Raw genomic sequence first — 19,656 nt, forward strand, 5'->3', positions numbered from 1 at the left:
TGTATTATATTTATACGCTAAAATGTGACTTCAAGTACGCACAACTAGTCATCACATTTTGGAATTTTATTTTAAACAAAACACATATTTATGTTTTTATGTATATTTATTCAAAGTATTTGCCATTGTTAACTATGACCTTTTCCCATCTTTCTGGCAACATATGGATTCCGAGCTAACATCATTTCGGACATGCAAAATCGTCTTTCAAGGTTTCTTGGCTTCAATTCGTATCCCTTATTTTGGATGAATCCTGCTGCTCGCAAACGTTTTGAAGTTGCTGCTTGAGTAGCTCCCAATGATTTTACAAGCTCTTGTTGAGTTTGACAACAATCTTCATGCCTCCAATTCTTGTTCTTCAACCTTTTTTGTCTGGCCTGGGCGATCTTTTTCTTTCGTGTCAAAATCACCACTTCTGAACCGCATAAACCATATCTCGCACATTGAAAGCGATGAAACGCATCCACCACAAGCTTTTCTGAGCAATCAGTGTGTTTCAACGGCACTTTTCTTCAAATTAAATAAGTAATAAAATCTTTATTTATTAACAAAACTCAATGAAATTTTCAACGTTTTTTAAGATTGTCATTCTAAATAACAAAATGTAGAAAAACTTGTCAAAAGGTGAAAGAGAATCCCGCAATTCCCAAAAATTGGATCACAAATGCCAGAAATGGTATTTTTTACAATTTTGCCCAAGGTGTTCACATTTCCTTCTCGGCTGGAAAAATACTTGGGGGATAAATAAGGAACACATCTGGTTTTTCTAAAACTGTTTCTCGTTTTTTGATCCCAGCTTTGGGATTTTAGAACATGTGGCCCAAATTTGAAATTTTGATAGAAAATAGTTCACATTCCGAAGGGCGTAGGGGCGACATATTCGAAAAAAAGGACATGTTTTTTATATAAAAATGTTCTACGTGAATATATTTACAGTAAGCGACATACTCAAAAAATAGAACATGTTTTTTATACCAAAATGTTCTTCGTAAAGATGCTTAACAGAAAAATATAAAATTGTTATATGTTCTTAAAGAAAGTTTATTTTTAATATAAAAGATTTAAGTCACCTTTTTCCCAAAATCGCAAAAATCATATATTTTTTAATATTTAAAATGAAAAACGTTTATTTTTGGATTCATTATTAATATTGCTCTGAGATCTTTTGTATGTTATACGTATTTTAGTCTAACTAACAAAAAAAAAATCGAGTCCATTCGGTCCAAAGTCCGACCTATATTTTTAAAAATGCGGACCAAGGTATGGAAAATTTTTGAAAATTTCGATTTTGAAATGCCTATAACTCGGAAATTATAAGAGATAAATAGCACACTCAAGCATATTTTTTCAGAAGCTTGCCGAGCGCTTTCCAAAAATATAATAAACTTTGAAATCGAATGCGAAACCAAAAAATTGCACGTGTTTAAAAATTTTATATGTCGAAGGTACCCTACTTTGAGCCCCCATACCTCCGCCCCTGGATAATTTGTAGGATCCATTTTAATAATTTCTACTCGAATGCTCCTTACCTACACTCGTGTCAAATTTTATCCCGGTCGGAGCAGCCGTTTAGAAATGCCAGATTTATTTCCAAAAAATTTTGATTCTGCCCCACTGTGCACACTAGATTGAGGCTATTTTGGTAATTTTATCGAGTCGAGGTTGTATAATCTATCCTAAGATATTGGCAACTATCAGTATTTTTGGTGAAAATTCGCTTTCAGCCACAATTGCCTGTAGCTTACAATAGGGAAATTTTCAGGGAAATCAGGGAGTCACATAATCTACTGCTACTGAATTTTTTTTAATAACATTTCTTCTAATACCAACAACACAATGAGGTTCCGTCCTCTGTCTATTAAATTGATATCAAAAATAATCAAATGCAATGAATAACAACTTAATTTAAAGAAATAAAAAAAATGTGTTTAAAATACTTACATGACGATTGCCATCTACTAAATAGCCACTAGAATGATAATGTTTCTGTATTAAATTCGGTGATAAAAGTTGTCTGCAAATACAGTAAAAGATAGAGAGAGAGAACAAAATTAATTTTTATAATTAACTAAATAAATACTTATTTTATTTACTAACAACCAAATAATACAATAAATATAAAAACCAAACAAAAATACTCTAAATAACTTAAATTATTTTAACAGCCCCTAACCCCAACCAGACCGTGTTAGCGGCAACAAAAAGGACTATAAAATTATGTTATCACAATTGAGAGTATCCAGCAAATAATTCGGCCAAATACAATAAAACAACAATTTACAAAAATAAAATGCGTATTTATTGCTTAAATTAACTTACATTGCACGTACTTATAAAAGCGTTAAATATTTATTGTATCTAATAAATAATTTTGTATTTAAGTGATTTTGTTTTTTGTTTCGGTTTTTCGTTTTTCGTTCCTGGCATTTAGTTGGGCTTTAAATAACAAATCGAATTGAGTACAATAACAATAGAAAAGTGTAGCTAAACAGAGCAATGTTTAAAGCCTAGAATGGGTGGGTGTTTCTAGAATATTTACCAATAGAACATTTTTTGTAGATACTCATGGAAATGGGAGTACAAACAAATAAATAAATATTTAGACAATTGTTTTATAATTCTATTTTGGCATGACTACTTAGTGAGGAAATTTAATTAAACTTAGTAGATTCTTTTTTTGTTGTTTCTCTCATTATCAGGGTTTTTTTTTGTTGGAGTGTGTAGGTAAAGTGGGAGGTGTACAGTTTAATTAGTAAAATTGCAAAAGGTATTTGGTTGAAGCTGTAGTGGAAGGATTTAGTTTATGATATATAAATTAATTATGTATAAATATTTATTATAAGTATTATGGTATTGTGTCAGAAATACTTTTTGCAGGGAATTTTAGCCAATGAATTCAAAGAATGACTATAAATTCTAGGTGCTATGTGTAAAACATACTCACATTCAAAATACTAAACTGAAATTAATGAGAATAATATGGACTGTTTATCTTTGTCCTAAGTAGTTTGTTATTGAAAATCACCTAGATGGGTTGATTAGAAAAATTGTTATAAATCAAAATCAAAGACAATATTTCTAAAGAAAAAAATGTTCTTAGAATTTGACAACATTTTTCTAGATGAAGTTTCCCAGAATCTGAAAACTTTTTTTTATGAAAAAGATATACAGAATCTGAGAATTTCTTTTGGAAATATTTTTGGGACTAATATTTTTTTTATTTTTTTTTAAGTTGCCTAGATTTTGAAAACTTTTTTGTTGAAATGTGTCCAGAATCTGTCAATCTTTCTGTAGAAAAATTAACCCAGAATCTAACGACTTTTGTATTGACAAATTTTTCCAGAATCTGTCAAAAGTTTTCCAGAATTTGAAAATGTTTTCTATAAAAGCTTGCCTAGAATCTGACTAAATTTTTATAGAAAAAGTTGCCCAGAACCTGACAACTTTTTTATAGAAAAATTGGCCAGAATCTGAGAACTTTTTTATAAAAAAAGGTGCCCAGAATCTGAGAACTTTTTTATAAATAAAGTTGCGCAGAATCTGAAAATATTTTGTGGAAAATGTTGCTCATAATCTGCAACTTTTGTTTAGAAAAAGTTGCACAGAATCTGACAACATTTTTATTGAAAAAGTTTCCCAGAATCTGACATCTTTTTTATAGTAAAAGTTTCCTAGAATCTGCCTACTTTTTTATAGAAAAGTTTCCCAGAATCTGACAACTTTTGTATAAAAAAATTTTGACAGAATCTGACAACTGTTTTATAGTTAGAAGAAGTTGCCCAGAATCTGACAACTTTTTATATAGAAGAAGTTGCCCAGAATCTGACAAATGTTTAAAGAACAATTTGCCCAGAATCTAACAACTTTTGTATAGAAAAATTATCCCAGAATCTGACAACTGTTTTATATTTAGAAAAAGTTGCCCAGAATCTGACAACTTTTTATAGAAAAAGTTGCCCAGAATTAGACAACTTTTGTATAGCAAAAGTTGCCCAGAATTAGACAACTTTTGTATAGCAAAATTTGCCCAGAATTAGACAACTTTTGTATAGAAAATTTTTCCAGATTCTGACATATTTTTATAGAAAAAGTGGCCCGGAATCTGAAAAATTTTTACAGAAGTTGCCAGAATCTGACAACTTTTTAATATAAAAAGTTGTCCCAAATGTATCAAATTTTCCTTAGAAAATTTTAGACAGAATCTGACCACCTTTCATAGAATAAAATATGCAGATCTGATGTATTTGCTTTTACATAAATATGCCCTAATCTTAGAAATTTTTAAAAGGAAATGTTGTGCAGAATCTTCTAACTTTTTTATAGGAAACGCTGCTCAGAATCTTATGACTATCGCTAGAAAATTTATTTCAGATGCTAATTGCTTTTGATCAGACTCATAAGCGTAGCTAGACTATTATTCTGGGGTGGGCAAGTGCCCTTCCAAATAGTAAAAATAAACAAATTCAGTTTGCTAACTGCTAATTTATTTTATAAAATATTTTTATATATTTAACTTCCAATTATCAACTGAATGAATAGAATCCGGCAAATCCTGATTTTAGCGTTTACCTAATGTTGATTCTATATAAAAATCTTTAAGAACACTTTTAATTACATCGTAATTTTTAATTACTAACTTACAATTTTCATATCTGCAACTCCATCTAGTTGTGCAAAGGCTATTTATTTTATACTGTTTGAATTTGAAGAGCTTGGCTTAGGCTTTTTAAATCATTATTATTTTCTGGTTTCGAAAAGTGAATGCATAAAGCCTCTATGCTAAGAATGTTTGCACTGATGATATGTGTGAACACGAATCCACAATAGCTAAGTTTAGCCTGTCGGATAAACAATGAACCAAAATGGCTTACGGATTTGACTCCTTTATTTTAGCTTGTAAAAACCAAACATTACATGTGCTCCGTTGTACGATTGGCATTGGAATATTTTTTAACATTTTGGGTTCCAAAAACCCCATGATTAATGTTCTAGGGCACAGGAATCTCATAACGGAACAATCTACAAATCCAAAAAAATCTTTCTGCGACTTTCCAAATTTTTATCTGGGGTGGGCAGATGCGAGTCTGGGGTGGTTTTGCCCACCCCAGCACCCCCCTATCTACGCCAATGATCAGACTCTATCACTTTTGCTTCGGATCAGCAATTTTTTCTAGAAAAATTTAAAGGAATTAATCAGGAATTAATTAGATAATTTGTATTGAAATCATTGCCATTTCCAGATAGAAATTGTTTAAAATTAATGTATGTATCTATGAATTTTAATGATCCAAAGATTTGAAAATTAATAGAAAAATTTGCCAATATATTGTACTAAATTTATCCCCAATTAAACAAAGCTATGCAAATTTCACTACTCATAAAAAAATTTAATTTGCATACGATGGTTATAAAAACATCATTTTGTTTCCTATTTGCTGAATCCTAAGTGATGTTTTTTATTATGTTTCTCTCCATAGTTTGAAAAATGAGAAATCCTTTAAGAAAAACTGCTTAGTATTTGTTATGACGCCTAAAATCTATGTTTGGGCACAGCTCCAGATTTTCAAAACTCCCAAAAATAATAATTCTTCATATGCAATTGAAGACAACAGTTTATTTCTTCAATCTTTTGGCGCAGAGCTTAATCCTTTAAAAAGAATCTTATTTTAGCAAACAAAAAATAAAATTATTTCCTTTTTCAGTTGAAATGTTTAGTCCGCATAAGTTGTTACCACAAGCAGCCCATAAATATTCAATCATTTAACTCAATACAGAATAAATTTATAGATTTTATCCCCCCAAAAAATAAAATTTATAGATTTCAACAAAGCCTGTGTGTGGTGCATATATTTCCATAAACCCTAAAAACAAAAAAAATAGATAAAGCTTTTAATCTGTTAAATATTTACATTTGCAAAAATTTCTAACATACATCAATTTTATTTTAAATAAACAATTGATTAGAAAGAACTATTTCAATATTGGACCATAATATTTTTTCAGCAAAAAACAAACAGACCCACAGACATTAAACACTTAAAGAGATGCTTACACAGACAAACCTACATATATATATTTATTGCTAAAACAACACACGCACGCATTCACTCACTCACACAGAGACATGTAGGGAAATAAAACGGAAATGAAGAACGTAAAATGTTGTAGTGAATGGAATTGAATTGACATTTCAATAAAATAGACATAAACTCACGTTCAAACTAAATCCTTTTAAAGTATGCAACAACAATAATGCACATACATACATATATTTTGTATGTGAGGCTGTGTGTTCATGTAAGAACCATACCAGAGAATTTTGTAGCATATTACTAGGCGTTCCCAGTAACCATAGCCATTTTGAGCAAAATTTATATCTATCTAGCCTGCTTGAATGTCTGTCTCTCTGTCTGTCTTACTTTCTGAAAGTGATTGAAATGTACACAGAATATTAAACCTGAAAACAATTTAACTACTTTACGTCTTGGCCTAGTTTGATAAAATGAGAAAGTTTTTAAGCAGAAAGGGGTTGGTTGGCTGGATACTACAGTAATGATGATGAGAAGGACAACGACAACGTTGAGAATGATTGTTTTTTTTTTGGTCAACCTTTGTAGTTAAGTTGTTGTCTTTTACTTACTTAAGATATTTTTAATTAACTCTAAGACATTGTACTGTCAGCACACAAACACATACGTGTAGCAATACACATATATATCTAACAACATTTGCAAATACAAACAGATGAAATATTTCTATGAAATAGTTGGTAGAATCGTTCAGCTTAAAGTAGAATAGCTATGACTACGAATAGTCATAGTAATATTAATAGTCATCATCATAATGTTGTTGCTACTGCTACTAAAGAACAAGTGTTTACGATCGTATTATTTATATTATTTATAAATCTATATTTCGTTTTCTTAATAAAACAAAACGTGTTTATATGCCAAGTATTTTGACCAGTTGAAGTTTATGCAATAGATAATTATTAGGCCAATTAACATTATTTCACTTGAGTAAATTTCTTGATTTATTTTAGAGACATGCTATATAATATGTTACATATAACATTTATTTATGAGCCAAATTAAATAGCTTGAAAGCCATAATAAGAACGAACAAGTTATGAAAGGTAATAAAGTTTGGAAGTGAAAACTATCATCTATTTTTAATGAATTAAAAATAACTGATCTTTTGGTATGTTTGGACAATAGTACAACATTTGCTTGTTTGCTTAATTTCTGAAAACTATTTTATATACAATGGTGCCTAAAATCTGAGAACTTTTTCATAGAAAATGATGTCTGAAATCAGGCCTTATCCTTATTATAAAAAAACAAGTAAGAGATCTATAATCGATGTGCCGAATCTTATATACCCTTCACCAAATTATACCTACTTCAAAATAAAAATTTTAAATAGTTTTAAGTAAAAAAACATTTTTTTTCAAAGTTTTTTTGAAAAATTTTCTTTTTCGAATTGTTTTTTTAATTTTTTTTATGTTTTTTCATTTTTTTTTAATATTTAGCGAAAAAAAACTTTTGCTGAAAATAACATTCGGGTTAAAAAATATTTTTTCCGATATTGACCAATTGTAGGTCCAACTTACTATGGTTGTCCTGGTTTTTTCCTTATATCTCATTTGTGGACCGAATTTCTCGATTTTAAATAACAACCGAGCCGGAAAAATTCCGGAGATACTGATGTATGAATCGTGTATATAAGTTATTTGGAATCTGACAAATATCGATCAAAAAGATGCCCAAAATCTGAAATATTTTTGATAGAAAATGTAGCTAGAAAAACTTGTCGAGAATCTGAAAAGCATTTTATAGAAAAAGTTTCCAGAATCTGACTGGACAAAAATTGCCCAGAATATCAAAAAATTTTAGTAGACAAAATTTTCAAAATCTAACAATTTTTTATAGAAAAAGTTGCCCCAGAATCTGATAACATATACAAAAAGTTGCTTTCAATCTGATAGCTTTTTTATAGAAAATTGGTCTTGAATCTGACAAAAATTTTATTGAAAAATGTTGTCAGATTCAAGGCAAATTTTGTATAGAAAAAAATGCCTTGAGTCTTATAACTTTTTTATAGAAAAAGTTGCCTTGAATCTGAAAACTCTTCATAATCTAACAACTTTTTTATAGAAAAATTTGATCGGAATTTAACAATTTTCCTATAGAAAAAGTTGCCTTGATTTTGATTATTTTTTTTATGGAAAAAGTTGCCTTGAATCTGAAAACTTTTCTATAGAAAAAGTTGCTTTGAATCTGACAACTTTTAATAGAAAAAATTGCCTTGAATCTGACAACTTTTAATAGAAAAAGTTGCCTTGAATCTGTCAACTTTTAACAGAAAAAATTCCCCAGAATCTGGAAACATTTTTATAGAAATTCCAAAATAAAATTGATCAGAGTTCAACAATTTTCCTATAGAAAAAATTGCCTTGATTCCAATAACTTTCCTATATAAAATGTTGCTCATAATCTGAAAATATTTTTAAAGAAAAAGTTGCTCAAAATTTGGCAACATTTTTATAGAAAAACTTGCTCAGCATCTGACAAATTTCCTATTGAAAAGGTTGTCAAGAATCTGGCAAATTTGTGTTGAAAAATTTAATCAGAATTTGATAATATTCTAATAGAAAACTTGCTCAGAATCAGACAAATTTCCTATAGAAAGAATTGGCAAGCATCTATGGAAAAATTTCAAGAATCTGACAATTTTTTGTACAGAAAATGATGCTCAAAATCTTAAAACATTTCAGAAATCTGAAAATTTTCTAATTGAAATGTATGCTCAGAATCTAGCTTTATTTTTAGCAAAAACTGACAACTTTTTTATATTGTTGTTTAAAGGTTGCTCAAAATCTGATACCTGTTTTGAAATCTGATAACATTTCTATAGAAAATGTTGATCAGACATCAATCAAAAAAAAAAAAAACAAAAATATCACTTTTTTTGCAAAAGTGCCCTGAATCTGACTAATTTATTTACAGAAAAATTAGCTTGGAAGTCGACAACTTTCTTTTGTAAAAATTGTATAAAATCTGCCAACTTTTTTTTATAGATATAAAAGAAGTTGCTCAGAATCTTGATTTTTTTTTAAAGTTGCTTAAAATCTGCTAATTTTTTTTTATAGAAAAACTTGCCCAGAATGTGAAAAATATTTAATAGAAAACTTGAAAAAGTTACCTAGAATCTGACAACTTTTTTGTAGAAAAATTTACTCCATTCTAACAACAAATATTGCTCAAAATCTTAAGACTTTTAAATTTATGAAACCTTTTTGAATAAAATATGTAGATGATTTCATGGAAAACATAAGTGCGTTGTGATTTGCAGCAACATAAAGTGAAAATTTCTGTAATACGCATGCACGTTTATAACCGCAACAATGAACAATGAAATCAATAAAAAAAAAATATTTCCAATTAAAAAATTATTCGCCTTAACAAATTGCTCTGTGAAATGCTATTAAATGAAGGAAACAAAAATGTAAAGAATATTTTACACGATTCTATTGCTTTTTATTCATATTATAGTTAATTAGCGGTGTTGTAAAGCGAATATATAATAAAAATTAAGTTTTTATGAGGCATACGATACCACCACAATTGGTCCTTCGAAAAAAAGATGTGGTGAAGAAAACTCAAACACAGAGTTGGTAAAAACAATAAAATAAGTAATAAAATTAAAGCTGAGACAACAAAATCAAGGAATTTAATTTCATTGTCCAGCAAAAAGTCCTTTTTTTTGAGAAACATTTTATTAACAAACATTTATTTTAGTTTTTTTTTTTAATTTTATACAATCATATTTTGTACTTTTTTAATATTATAAAAAACAATACTGCTGGTGTTGTTGTTGGGTAGTTGGGTCGTTTTTTATGCTCTTCATTAACTTGATGAAAAGGTCAAGAAATCTTTGGCATTTTAAGTGTTTCAGGCCTTAGCCGTAATTTGCACTCAAAATTTGTATTATTTTACTCTAGAAGTTATTTTTTTTTTTTTGTTATTTTGTTATTCCATCTTCCTTATTGTTCTGGTTTTATTTTTTATGGGCTGACAACAGGGAATTAAAAAAAAAACAACAGCTATACAACAATAGCAGTAATAAACTGTAAGAAATAGGAGGAGGAGGAGAAAAATTTAGCTAGATGAGAAGTCATCCGGGTTGTAAAATGACAACAATAACGCAACAACAAGACAAGACAGGACAATAAAATTTTGTTTTATTTTTTTTCGTTTCGTTTGGTTTTTGCAAAATGAAAGGAAACATATCAAACCTTAATTCTTATGACCATTATTGTCCTGTGAGTGGGTGTGTGTATCTATTTTCCTGCCTTGGTGTTGACTTGTTAGTTGTTATTGTGTTTCTGTGGAAGTTTTCATGACAGTGCTGTTGTGTGTGTTAAAAAAGGAAGGATGTTAAAGTTAAAGCCAAATCTTCAAGAGCAAAAAAACCTATATAATAAAATTAAAATTCATCTGAGGTGGGCTGACATGAGAGTGTAAATCACATTTTTCTTTACTTTTTTTTTGAAAAAAAAGTTACTTAACAAGATAAATAAAATCAAATTAAGTTGTCTTAAGCTCCAAAAAATAAAAGAATATGCTTTAACAAGAACATATTACAGCAAAACAGCAATAAAATAAAAATTTATGACCGTAAAATAACATTGTACTTTCCGATCTCTTAATTTCATAGGAATTCCGGGGACAATGATGACTAAATTTCTTATATTTTCAACTCAAATAAATCACTAGGAAAAATCAGAGCTTGAAAAAACAAATTCCTAAGAACTCTTGTTACAAAAGCTTTTGAATTTAAGGTTTCAACATGTAATAATTTCAGTTTGTTTCTTAAAATTTATTGAACGTCAAAATATCTACTTATGGATTTATAAGATCAGTTAAAAACATTGGGTAAATGAATTAAAAATGCGGCATTTAAAACAGATGGCGTATCTTTTGAACGCTGTTTTGGTTTGTAATAACTATTATTTTAGACTTGTTTAGAATACAGCAAAAGTGCAAAATATTTGCGACCCTAATATACAACTTATTTTTTTGCTCTATTCTACATTCTACAAGTGCCTCTGATGTTAGCTTAGAAAATAGTATAGATGAAGGGGAAACTACGATTTAAAGCCAAATAGCACATGCTTTATTGTTGAAAGGCAATTATTAAATTTTTTTCTCAATTTTATACGCACTCTTGACTTGTCTTTACCTGATACTCTAATGTCTCCTTTCAGTTCTAAAATAAAACTAAATCTTGGTAGTGTCAAATACATACATATATACCAGCAATGACATCAAAACTAAATAAGATTTTATAGCTTCATACATACATAAATTCATTTATATATAGTAGGTAGTATTTTATAAGGAAATACTTACAAATGTAAGTCACTGTATGGGTGAATCCATGATAAATCTTGCAGAAAACTTGAAAATGTTATGATTTCTATTCAAATAAATTAAAAATTCCTTGAACAGAAAATAAGTTTCGTTTTGAATTGTTAAAAAACAAAAAAGTTCACTAAATAAAGTTTGTTATGGACTACCCCATATACTCATAATATAAAGCCACATAAATAAACAACTATTAAGCTGAGCTAAAAGACAACAATCATTAGCATGAAGAGAGTAAAATATTTGTGTAACTAAAATAATACAATTTAACGATGCGTGTTACGTTAGAAACATTAATTTGACAAAAATCATTAAATTAGTCGGAAGAAATGGAAAAACTTTAGTTTAATTTATTTGTTTCTTCTAATATCTATTATTGCCTAACATTTGTTTTATCTAGGTGGTATGTAAAAATTCAAATACATATTCAACAGTTAGTTATTTGAAATACATTTGATTTCATTCTCAAAAAAAATGGTTATGAATGACACTTAATCCGAGTTTGACAAAACTGCTTTGTGACTTTGGAACACTTTTTCTAAATCCAAATTTCAAACCTGAAATACTTTAAATTTGTAAGAAGCTAAAGGACCCTTATTGTATAATCTCTGTAATAAAAATTTAACAATTTTAACAACTCTTTTTTTTATTTAAATTAACACAACAATTTAAATAGTCACTATTTTTAAATACACACACTTTATTATTTACAAGAATATACTGGTAATGCAGTTGATGTTAACTTTAACAGAGCCTATAATAAACTCACTAACTACAACCCGCTGTTACTATTTATATACACTGTGCCATCTTTTAGGAGTGTCATGAATTATCTAACGGACTATAATATAATTTTCTATATCTAGAGCTATCAGCACCCTTAATGTTAATGTTAGCAGCTTTAACAGTTAATGTTGACAGCACTGTGCAGATAAATTCTTATGAAGCACTTATGAAAATATTCTTACGTTTTTACCTTTTATAAACGGTGATTTATTTCCTTTAAATAAACCGAATACTTTTGATAGCAAAAAAAAGCTGTTTATTAATTTAAAATTTTAACAGCTCTTTATTAAAATATACACAACAACTGTTTAAATAGTTACTCAGTATTTTTATAGAAATACACGTTTATAATTTTTTTTGATTACAATGTGACTATCGGATAGCTGATCGAAAGTAGTCAACGCTTTTGGGGGGTAAAATAAAGTGCAGTACAAACAAAAGTTTGAAGTGACTTCACCATAGGTTACCAAGAGACACTAAAGTGACTATTGACTTCAGCAAAAATAAAAATAAACTGTATGAGAATTATATTAACACAATTTGTAAAAAACCAGTTTGTACGAATTACTCACAAAACGTTTAAAGTGACTACACTCTAGATTACTTAGAGACACTCAAGTGACAATTGTCTTCACGCTAGATTACTTGAGATGCATAAAGTAACCAATTGTCGTCTATCTGCAATACAAAGTGCACACACCTGTCAAATGGCCAAAATATATAAAATGGAGTCAGCCAAGAGATAAGAAATTTGTGACAATTACTGTCTTGAAGGGATACATTGACTACTTGCTTAACTGCTGGGCAATGTACTAGAATGCATTTGATGTTAACTCTAACAGCAGCAATGATAAAACTGACTAACTCCTACAACCGTAGCCACTATTTATACACAGCGCCATCTTTCTTCGAGTAGCTTCATGAAAGTTCTTAACTGACAAAACTAGAATAATCGAATTCTAGAGCTTTGGCCAGCATAAATGTTAATGTTAGTAGCTTAACCCTTAAATGATTTTTACTTTTATTTTTCTATAAATTATTAAATATTTAGTTTAGCTTTAGTTTGATTTAGAATTTCTTTAACTGAAACTTTTCGTACTCCATTTTTCTGAATTAGAATCTGAATTAGTATCAAGGTTGTATTCGTCTAAAATTAATTGGAACTGGAATTTAGACAATTGGCAACAATATGCATTAAATGTTTAAACATTTAGTGTTGAGATACTTACAAACAATGCTAATAACTGCGTGCTATCAACATTGATGGATATGTTTATAAACATGACGATTGTTGCAAGCAGTAGTCGCAGTCCGTTAAATTCAAATTAATAGTGCTATTTCGTAACAATATATATAAAAGATGTTGAAACCAGGCGTTAACACCGTTAAATTCAAATTGATACTGCAATTTCGTAACATTTGTTTCCAGGGCCTAAGATTTGAATTGTTTTGCCAAAAAAAATCATAGAATTTAAAACGGTTTGCGTAGTTTTCGCAATTTTGACCTTTGTCGGTCCAAATTAATATGGCGTTATATTTGTTGGGAAAGTCTTTGAAATGTCGTATTATTATTTATCCATATTGTCTATATTTATGACTTAGTAAAAATAGGCCAAACATCAAGATATTCATTGTGTTTTATTTATATCTCAGACTGTTGCGGATATTTTGAGGCATCAGTAATTTATGTAAGTAATTTTGTGGCGGTGCAAAATTGATTTCGACGGACAGGGTTATATCAACTCCGCTATCTATAGCGATCTAGATTATATATATTTTATGGGGTCGCAAAAAAAAATGTAGAAATTACAAAAAACAACTTCCTAATAAGAGAAAAATAAGCGAAATTTTGGTTTATAAGTTTTAAAAAATGTTCTCAGTGAATTTCGAATTGCATCTTAATAAGGGTTGTAATGACTTTTCTTGAAGTTGTTAAAATGGAATTACAAAAAACAACAAGATATGCATGAAATGTGAAACTATGATCTGACGAATGTGTGATGCGCTAAGATATAATTAATTTGTATACTGCTGAAAAAATTATTCAACTTGTGTTTATTTTCCACGTTATATTATTTAAAAAACTAAACAAATATTTTTTTAATTACTGTTATGTAAATTATTTATTTACATTTGTTTTCTTAATTAAATTTAATTTCATAAAATTTTTATAATGCCATTGTAAGTATTCCGCAAATATTTTCAAACATGGCTGCTATTAAATATTTTCACAAATGATTGTAAATTTTTTTTATTAATATAATTCTGACCTCGCCTTAAATAAACACAGAAAACGTGGGAAAAAACCCTTTAGAAAAAAAAACATTTTTTTAGTTTATTAACATTTTAATTTGGTATGTTAACAAAAAAAAAATTACTTTTTACCCTGTCTACTTCTAGTATGACAGAATTGTTACAGAAATTTGCGGTCAACGGATGTAAGTTTTGACCTAAGGGACGGATTAGTTGCTTCTCGGTGTTTTTTTTTTCTTTTTTTGAGTGACGTTGAGCAGGAAGTTTATTTTTCAACACGTTGAATTTGTATTACCATAATTCTTTTCGTTAAATATTTAATAAAGTAATGGGGCTGAGAATGACTTGGAATATTTGGCATTTTGTTGTGAGTAAGATGTTTCTTTTTATAAATCCCTTTTTGTGTGGAATAAAATTCAGGTTTTAAATAAAATAAGGGTTAGTTGGTTTTATAATCGTGATAAAAATAATCTTGAAATTGTATTATAATGGTTGAATTAAGCAAAATTTTCCAGACTGTTTCTCAGCTTGTGTTGTTTGTTTGTTAGCATTATTGTTTATTCAATATAATATAAACCGCTTAAATTTAATTTAGTTTTATATTTTTGACATTTGCAAATAAACATGATTTGAAGGTGTTTTTAAGATTTTTCACAATTTTAAATGTATTAGCAGAAAACTGGAAGTAATTCTTAGGAAATTACTTTCTGTCACAGTAATGCAATCACTTGCATGATTTAGTAAATTATTACAAAAGAAATATTAATATGTATTCGCATCATGTAAAATTGCTTTGTAATAAAAAATATTAAATTTTTTACTTAAAGATTGCTAAAAAAATATTTTTATATGACATTGTTTACTCTTATAACCGCATAAAAAATAAAACTGCGATTTGTCATTAAGAATATAAATTTTCAAATAAGTTCATCCCTACCTTCTTTAGTCATTCTTTCACTACATTAAAACGTCACTATTAATCTAATAAATATGAACTAAAAATGTTTATCGTAAGACAAATCTGTGCTTAATGCATTGTTGATATTAGAATTTTTATATATTTCTGATTTGAAAACACTCCTTTTTTAGATTACTTGAAAATTATTTTTTTGCTGGTTAGTTTCTGATTATTACTTATTACACTGTGTGTAATTTAAGTCATGGAAATATAATCATATTCGGATAAAAGACCAAAAAATACCCGTATCTCCCAGTTTTGCCCAAGGTCATGCACTTTTTTATGGGCCCCTAAAGATTTGGGTCCTTGGTGTCATTTTTGCAAAAAAGTGATAAATTTCTCGGGCTCATATCTTGCATCGGATTTTTGATTTACTCTCTTGTCAGGAAGAACAAAAATTGTGAACATATAAAATCAAAAAAAACTTCATCTTCAAGAACAAAATCGCAAAAAACTAAAAAAAAATCGAAATAAATATTTTTTTAATGCTGCCTAAAGGTATGCTTTAGTTTATAATAATTTAATAGCTTTTTCTTGCTAATTTATATTGACCTACCTAAACGGTGTTAAGAATCATTCCTAGCAAGTTCATATGTTCTAGAAAGTTGTTTATTGAGATTTTATTACTTTTTTGTAGTTGATTGTTTCTTTATATTTTGAACGGTTTGCTAGCTATGGACCTTAACAGCGAAAAAAAGCTAAAAAAAATCGAATTTTTTAAAGATTTTTGCGATTTAGATCTTGAAGATGATTTTTATTTTATATATTATATTTTTTAATAACTAAATATTTGTAATAAATCAATTAATTTATTTGCCGCTATTGTGGTCTGGTGTATAAACTATAGTTAAATATATAAAGAAAAGCAATTCTTAAAATGTACTTACGAATTTAATTCCAGATCTAAACGAAACTTATGATTAAAAGCCTTAATTAACAATGAGGTTCGATGGAAGTGTTTCTGCAAAGATAAAAAAATAAAGAAATATCATTAAATGTTGTTACTTATAATATATTAAATATTTATTAATTACTACAAATATTCACCAGCCATAACTTTAAAAAAGAAAACGAATAAAAGTGGTCCAATTATTATCATAATGTTATTACTTACTGTTTTAATGAAATCTCTTTGGGACATATAAAGGGGTTTTAACTTGCTACGGCGCATTATGTTTTTGACATTTATCTCTATGGAGAGATATACGTATCAAGAACGCGACAACGTTGCGTGCGCAAGTTATCCAACAATGGTCGCGAATGGCCGCATTGTTCGTGCGATTGAACACCTTTATACTTTTGTCTTTCGGGTTACATTAAATTGGCTGGTCTATACCAGCAAGCCAACAATGTTAGAAGAGCTTCAGATCAAAAGCGAACGCAAAATTTCGGCCGAGTTATGAAAAAGTTTGGAACATTTTAGAGAATTTCGCTCATGTGTTGTTTACAGAAGGAAACGTTTATACGATCGTACTACGACTCATTTATACTTTGAAGCAATTTTCAGTATTTCTTGTAAATAGAAAAATATACACATTCCTACAGACTAAGAAATATATGCAGTTCGTTATAAAAATGTTCGTTCCTGTAGACTTAATCTTCTTTTCCTTCGATTTCGTTTAATTTCGATATATTTAATAACCAACTCATTAAAAGCATGTTGAACCCATTAGACACAGTGACGGGTCAATTGCAATCCATTTTATTTTGTGGTTATATTTCAATAAAAGGCAACATATTTTCCATTGAAAATTCACGTTATTATTTTCAATAAATAAACATACTAATTTATAGACAGCTTTTAAAGCAAACATTTCCAAACAAAATTAATTTAAATTTATTTTCAAAATCTTGAGTATGAAAATATCTTGAAAGACGATTCTGCATGTCCGAAATTAAGCTTGAACGCTATAAAAGAAAATCATTTTTTCACCGAATCATTACTTGCGATTATAAATGTATATATTACGATAACCCGAAACTAAGAGATCGCATGTGAAGCCAGGGCTACCAGCCGAATCCACATCAAAGCCAAATATCCATGGCGCTAAGGTAATGCTCTGTATTTGTTGGGACCAAAAGGGTTCTATCTATTATGAACTGCTGAAATCTAACCAGACAATCACAGGGAACCTGTACGGAATGCAAATGATTCATTTGAAGCTAGTATTGGCCAAAATGTCCACAATATGCTCCCAGGCATGAAACCGTTTGAAACTATTTAGAATGATGTGGTTGGGAAGTTTTGCCTCACCCGCTTTACAGTCCAGACCATTGACCGTCCGTTCACTTTGGAAAAGAGTATCCCATATATGATCTATTCGTTCTTGGCCTCAAAAGATGAGCAGTTTTTTTGGTGCGGAATCCATATGTTGCCAGAAAGATGGGAAAAGGTCATAGCTAACAATGCCTAATAATTTGAATAAATTTATATTGTACAAATGTTTCAAAATGAAAGATAAAAATTTAAAAAAAAATACCGCTTTTATGTCACCCAATAGCAAAGTTATTTAAAGACGAGTATTGAGTATTTCATAGTCTATATAAAAAATTATAAAACTGTGTTTAATATACATTGGGTATGTATTCACAAAAAATACAAAAAAGGCAAACAAAATTGTGAAAAAAATATTAAAAAAAAAATTCCAGAATAATATCAATCAGCAGACAAATAAAAAAGTAGACAATAAATATATTTTTCGAGACGATCTCTTAAAATACCGAATGATTTCAATAATATTTTAAATTTTGTAGATACCTTAGTAGCAAGCTGGAATCTCCAACATTCTCGTTTAAAAATAAACTCTAAACATAGAGAAATTAATCGAGGCGGAACTCTGCTGCCAAGAACTTAAGACATAAATGGCTGAGAATATATTAGTCCAAAATATATATTTTCTCTATGTATTTGATTTTCAACACACGTTAATTCATTTTACTGAACATGACAATTAAAAGAATAAAATTAAATATGTGTGGAAAACCACACACCAGGATAAGCAACGTCATATTTTATAAATCTCGTTATGAAAAACTATTTTTAAATCAATTAATGCCTTTTCTGTTCAAATTCATTTGAAAATCTTCAAAAATTATTAATTTTGTGTGGTCAAATGTGAGTTAGGTTTTTTTTCGTTAAGTTTTCTGATGATGACTTCGAGGTAAGTAAATATTTTAGTTATTTATATAACATCATAGAAAAAACTTAATTAAATCCAATTATTACTAATTTTTTGCTCTGTTTTATCATCAATATATGACAGCCTAGAAAACCGCATAATGGTTTTAAAGCTATTGCTTTATTATCAATAAATAACATAACTCTTAAGCATTTAACATTAGTTAATGAAAAACTATGTATTGATTGAAAAAAATCGCTGTATTTTTGCAATTACATACAATGATTTACATTGTTAGCCATTGAACTTTAAACGTATTATAGTAATAATATGGCTGGTGTCACCTTAACAAAAGATTTTGCCATTAATTTCTTTATCACACAGTGGAATTCCAAACCAATCTACTAAATACATACATACATGCAATGAATGATGACATTTGGCCAATTGTTCTATACAATTCTATTATTGTCATGGCTTAGTTATGCTTATACACACAATTATAGAAAGGATTTCAATGATTTACAAAATTAATTTTAGTTATTTTATTTGAAAACAAAAAACAAAAATGAAATAAATATTTCAAATATTTGTTTAATGTTTAAATAAAATTTCATGATTAAAAACTTGTGTTTTATTTCTATTGATAATAAACAAAGTTATTGTTGTTGTTTGTAGTAGTTGTTATTGTTGGTATTTTATTTATATTGTTTACTATTGATAATGATGGCAATGATGATGATGACGACGATTTTCAATTGTAATTTTTATTATTTGTATTCATTTGTTGTTGTTGAAATGTTATTTATATTTGAAATTGTAATGTAAACCATCAGTCTTTCATTTTTATTTTATTTCATTTGAATAATTGAAATTTAATTGATAAACAGAAATAAATGAAAGCTTTGGAAAACCGCTTTCCATTAAAATGTTTCACTTGAGAGCACTTTAGTCGACAATTGACGATAAATAAACAAAATATGGGCCACAATTTTCATATTCGTATGGTTGTGAATGTATTTGTAAATATGTATTTCTGTATCAAGAATTTTAATAATAAAATAATAAAAATAAAAAAAAAACAGCAACTGGAGAGTAAAAACATACAAAA

General features: G+C 28.4%; 1 protein-coding gene across 4 annotated transcripts in view; it reads right to left on the minus strand.

The window, feature by feature from the left end:
• mmd (mind-meld) overlaps positions 1 to 19,656 on the minus strand; it is a 453,937-nt gene that overhangs the window by 148,131 nt on the left and 286,150 nt on the right. For all 4 annotated transcript variants that reach the window (XM_065508492.1, XM_065508493.1, XM_065508490.1 and 1 more), the window contains exons 5-6: positions 16,314 to 16,387; positions 1,942 to 2,014 (exon numbers count right to left, since the gene is read on the minus strand). In XM_065508492.1, coding sequence (XP_065364564.1) covers positions 1,942 to 2,014; positions 16,314 to 16,387 — 147 coding nt within the window. The remainder of the gene's footprint in view (positions 1 to 1,941; positions 2,015 to 16,313; positions 16,388 to 19,656) is intronic.

This window comes from Calliphora vicina, chromosome 4 (genome assembly GCF_958450345.1).
Source record: "Calliphora vicina chromosome 4, idCalVici1.1, whole genome shotgun sequence".
Lineage (NCBI taxonomy): Eukaryota > Metazoa > Arthropoda > Insecta > Diptera > Calliphoridae > Calliphora > Calliphora vicina.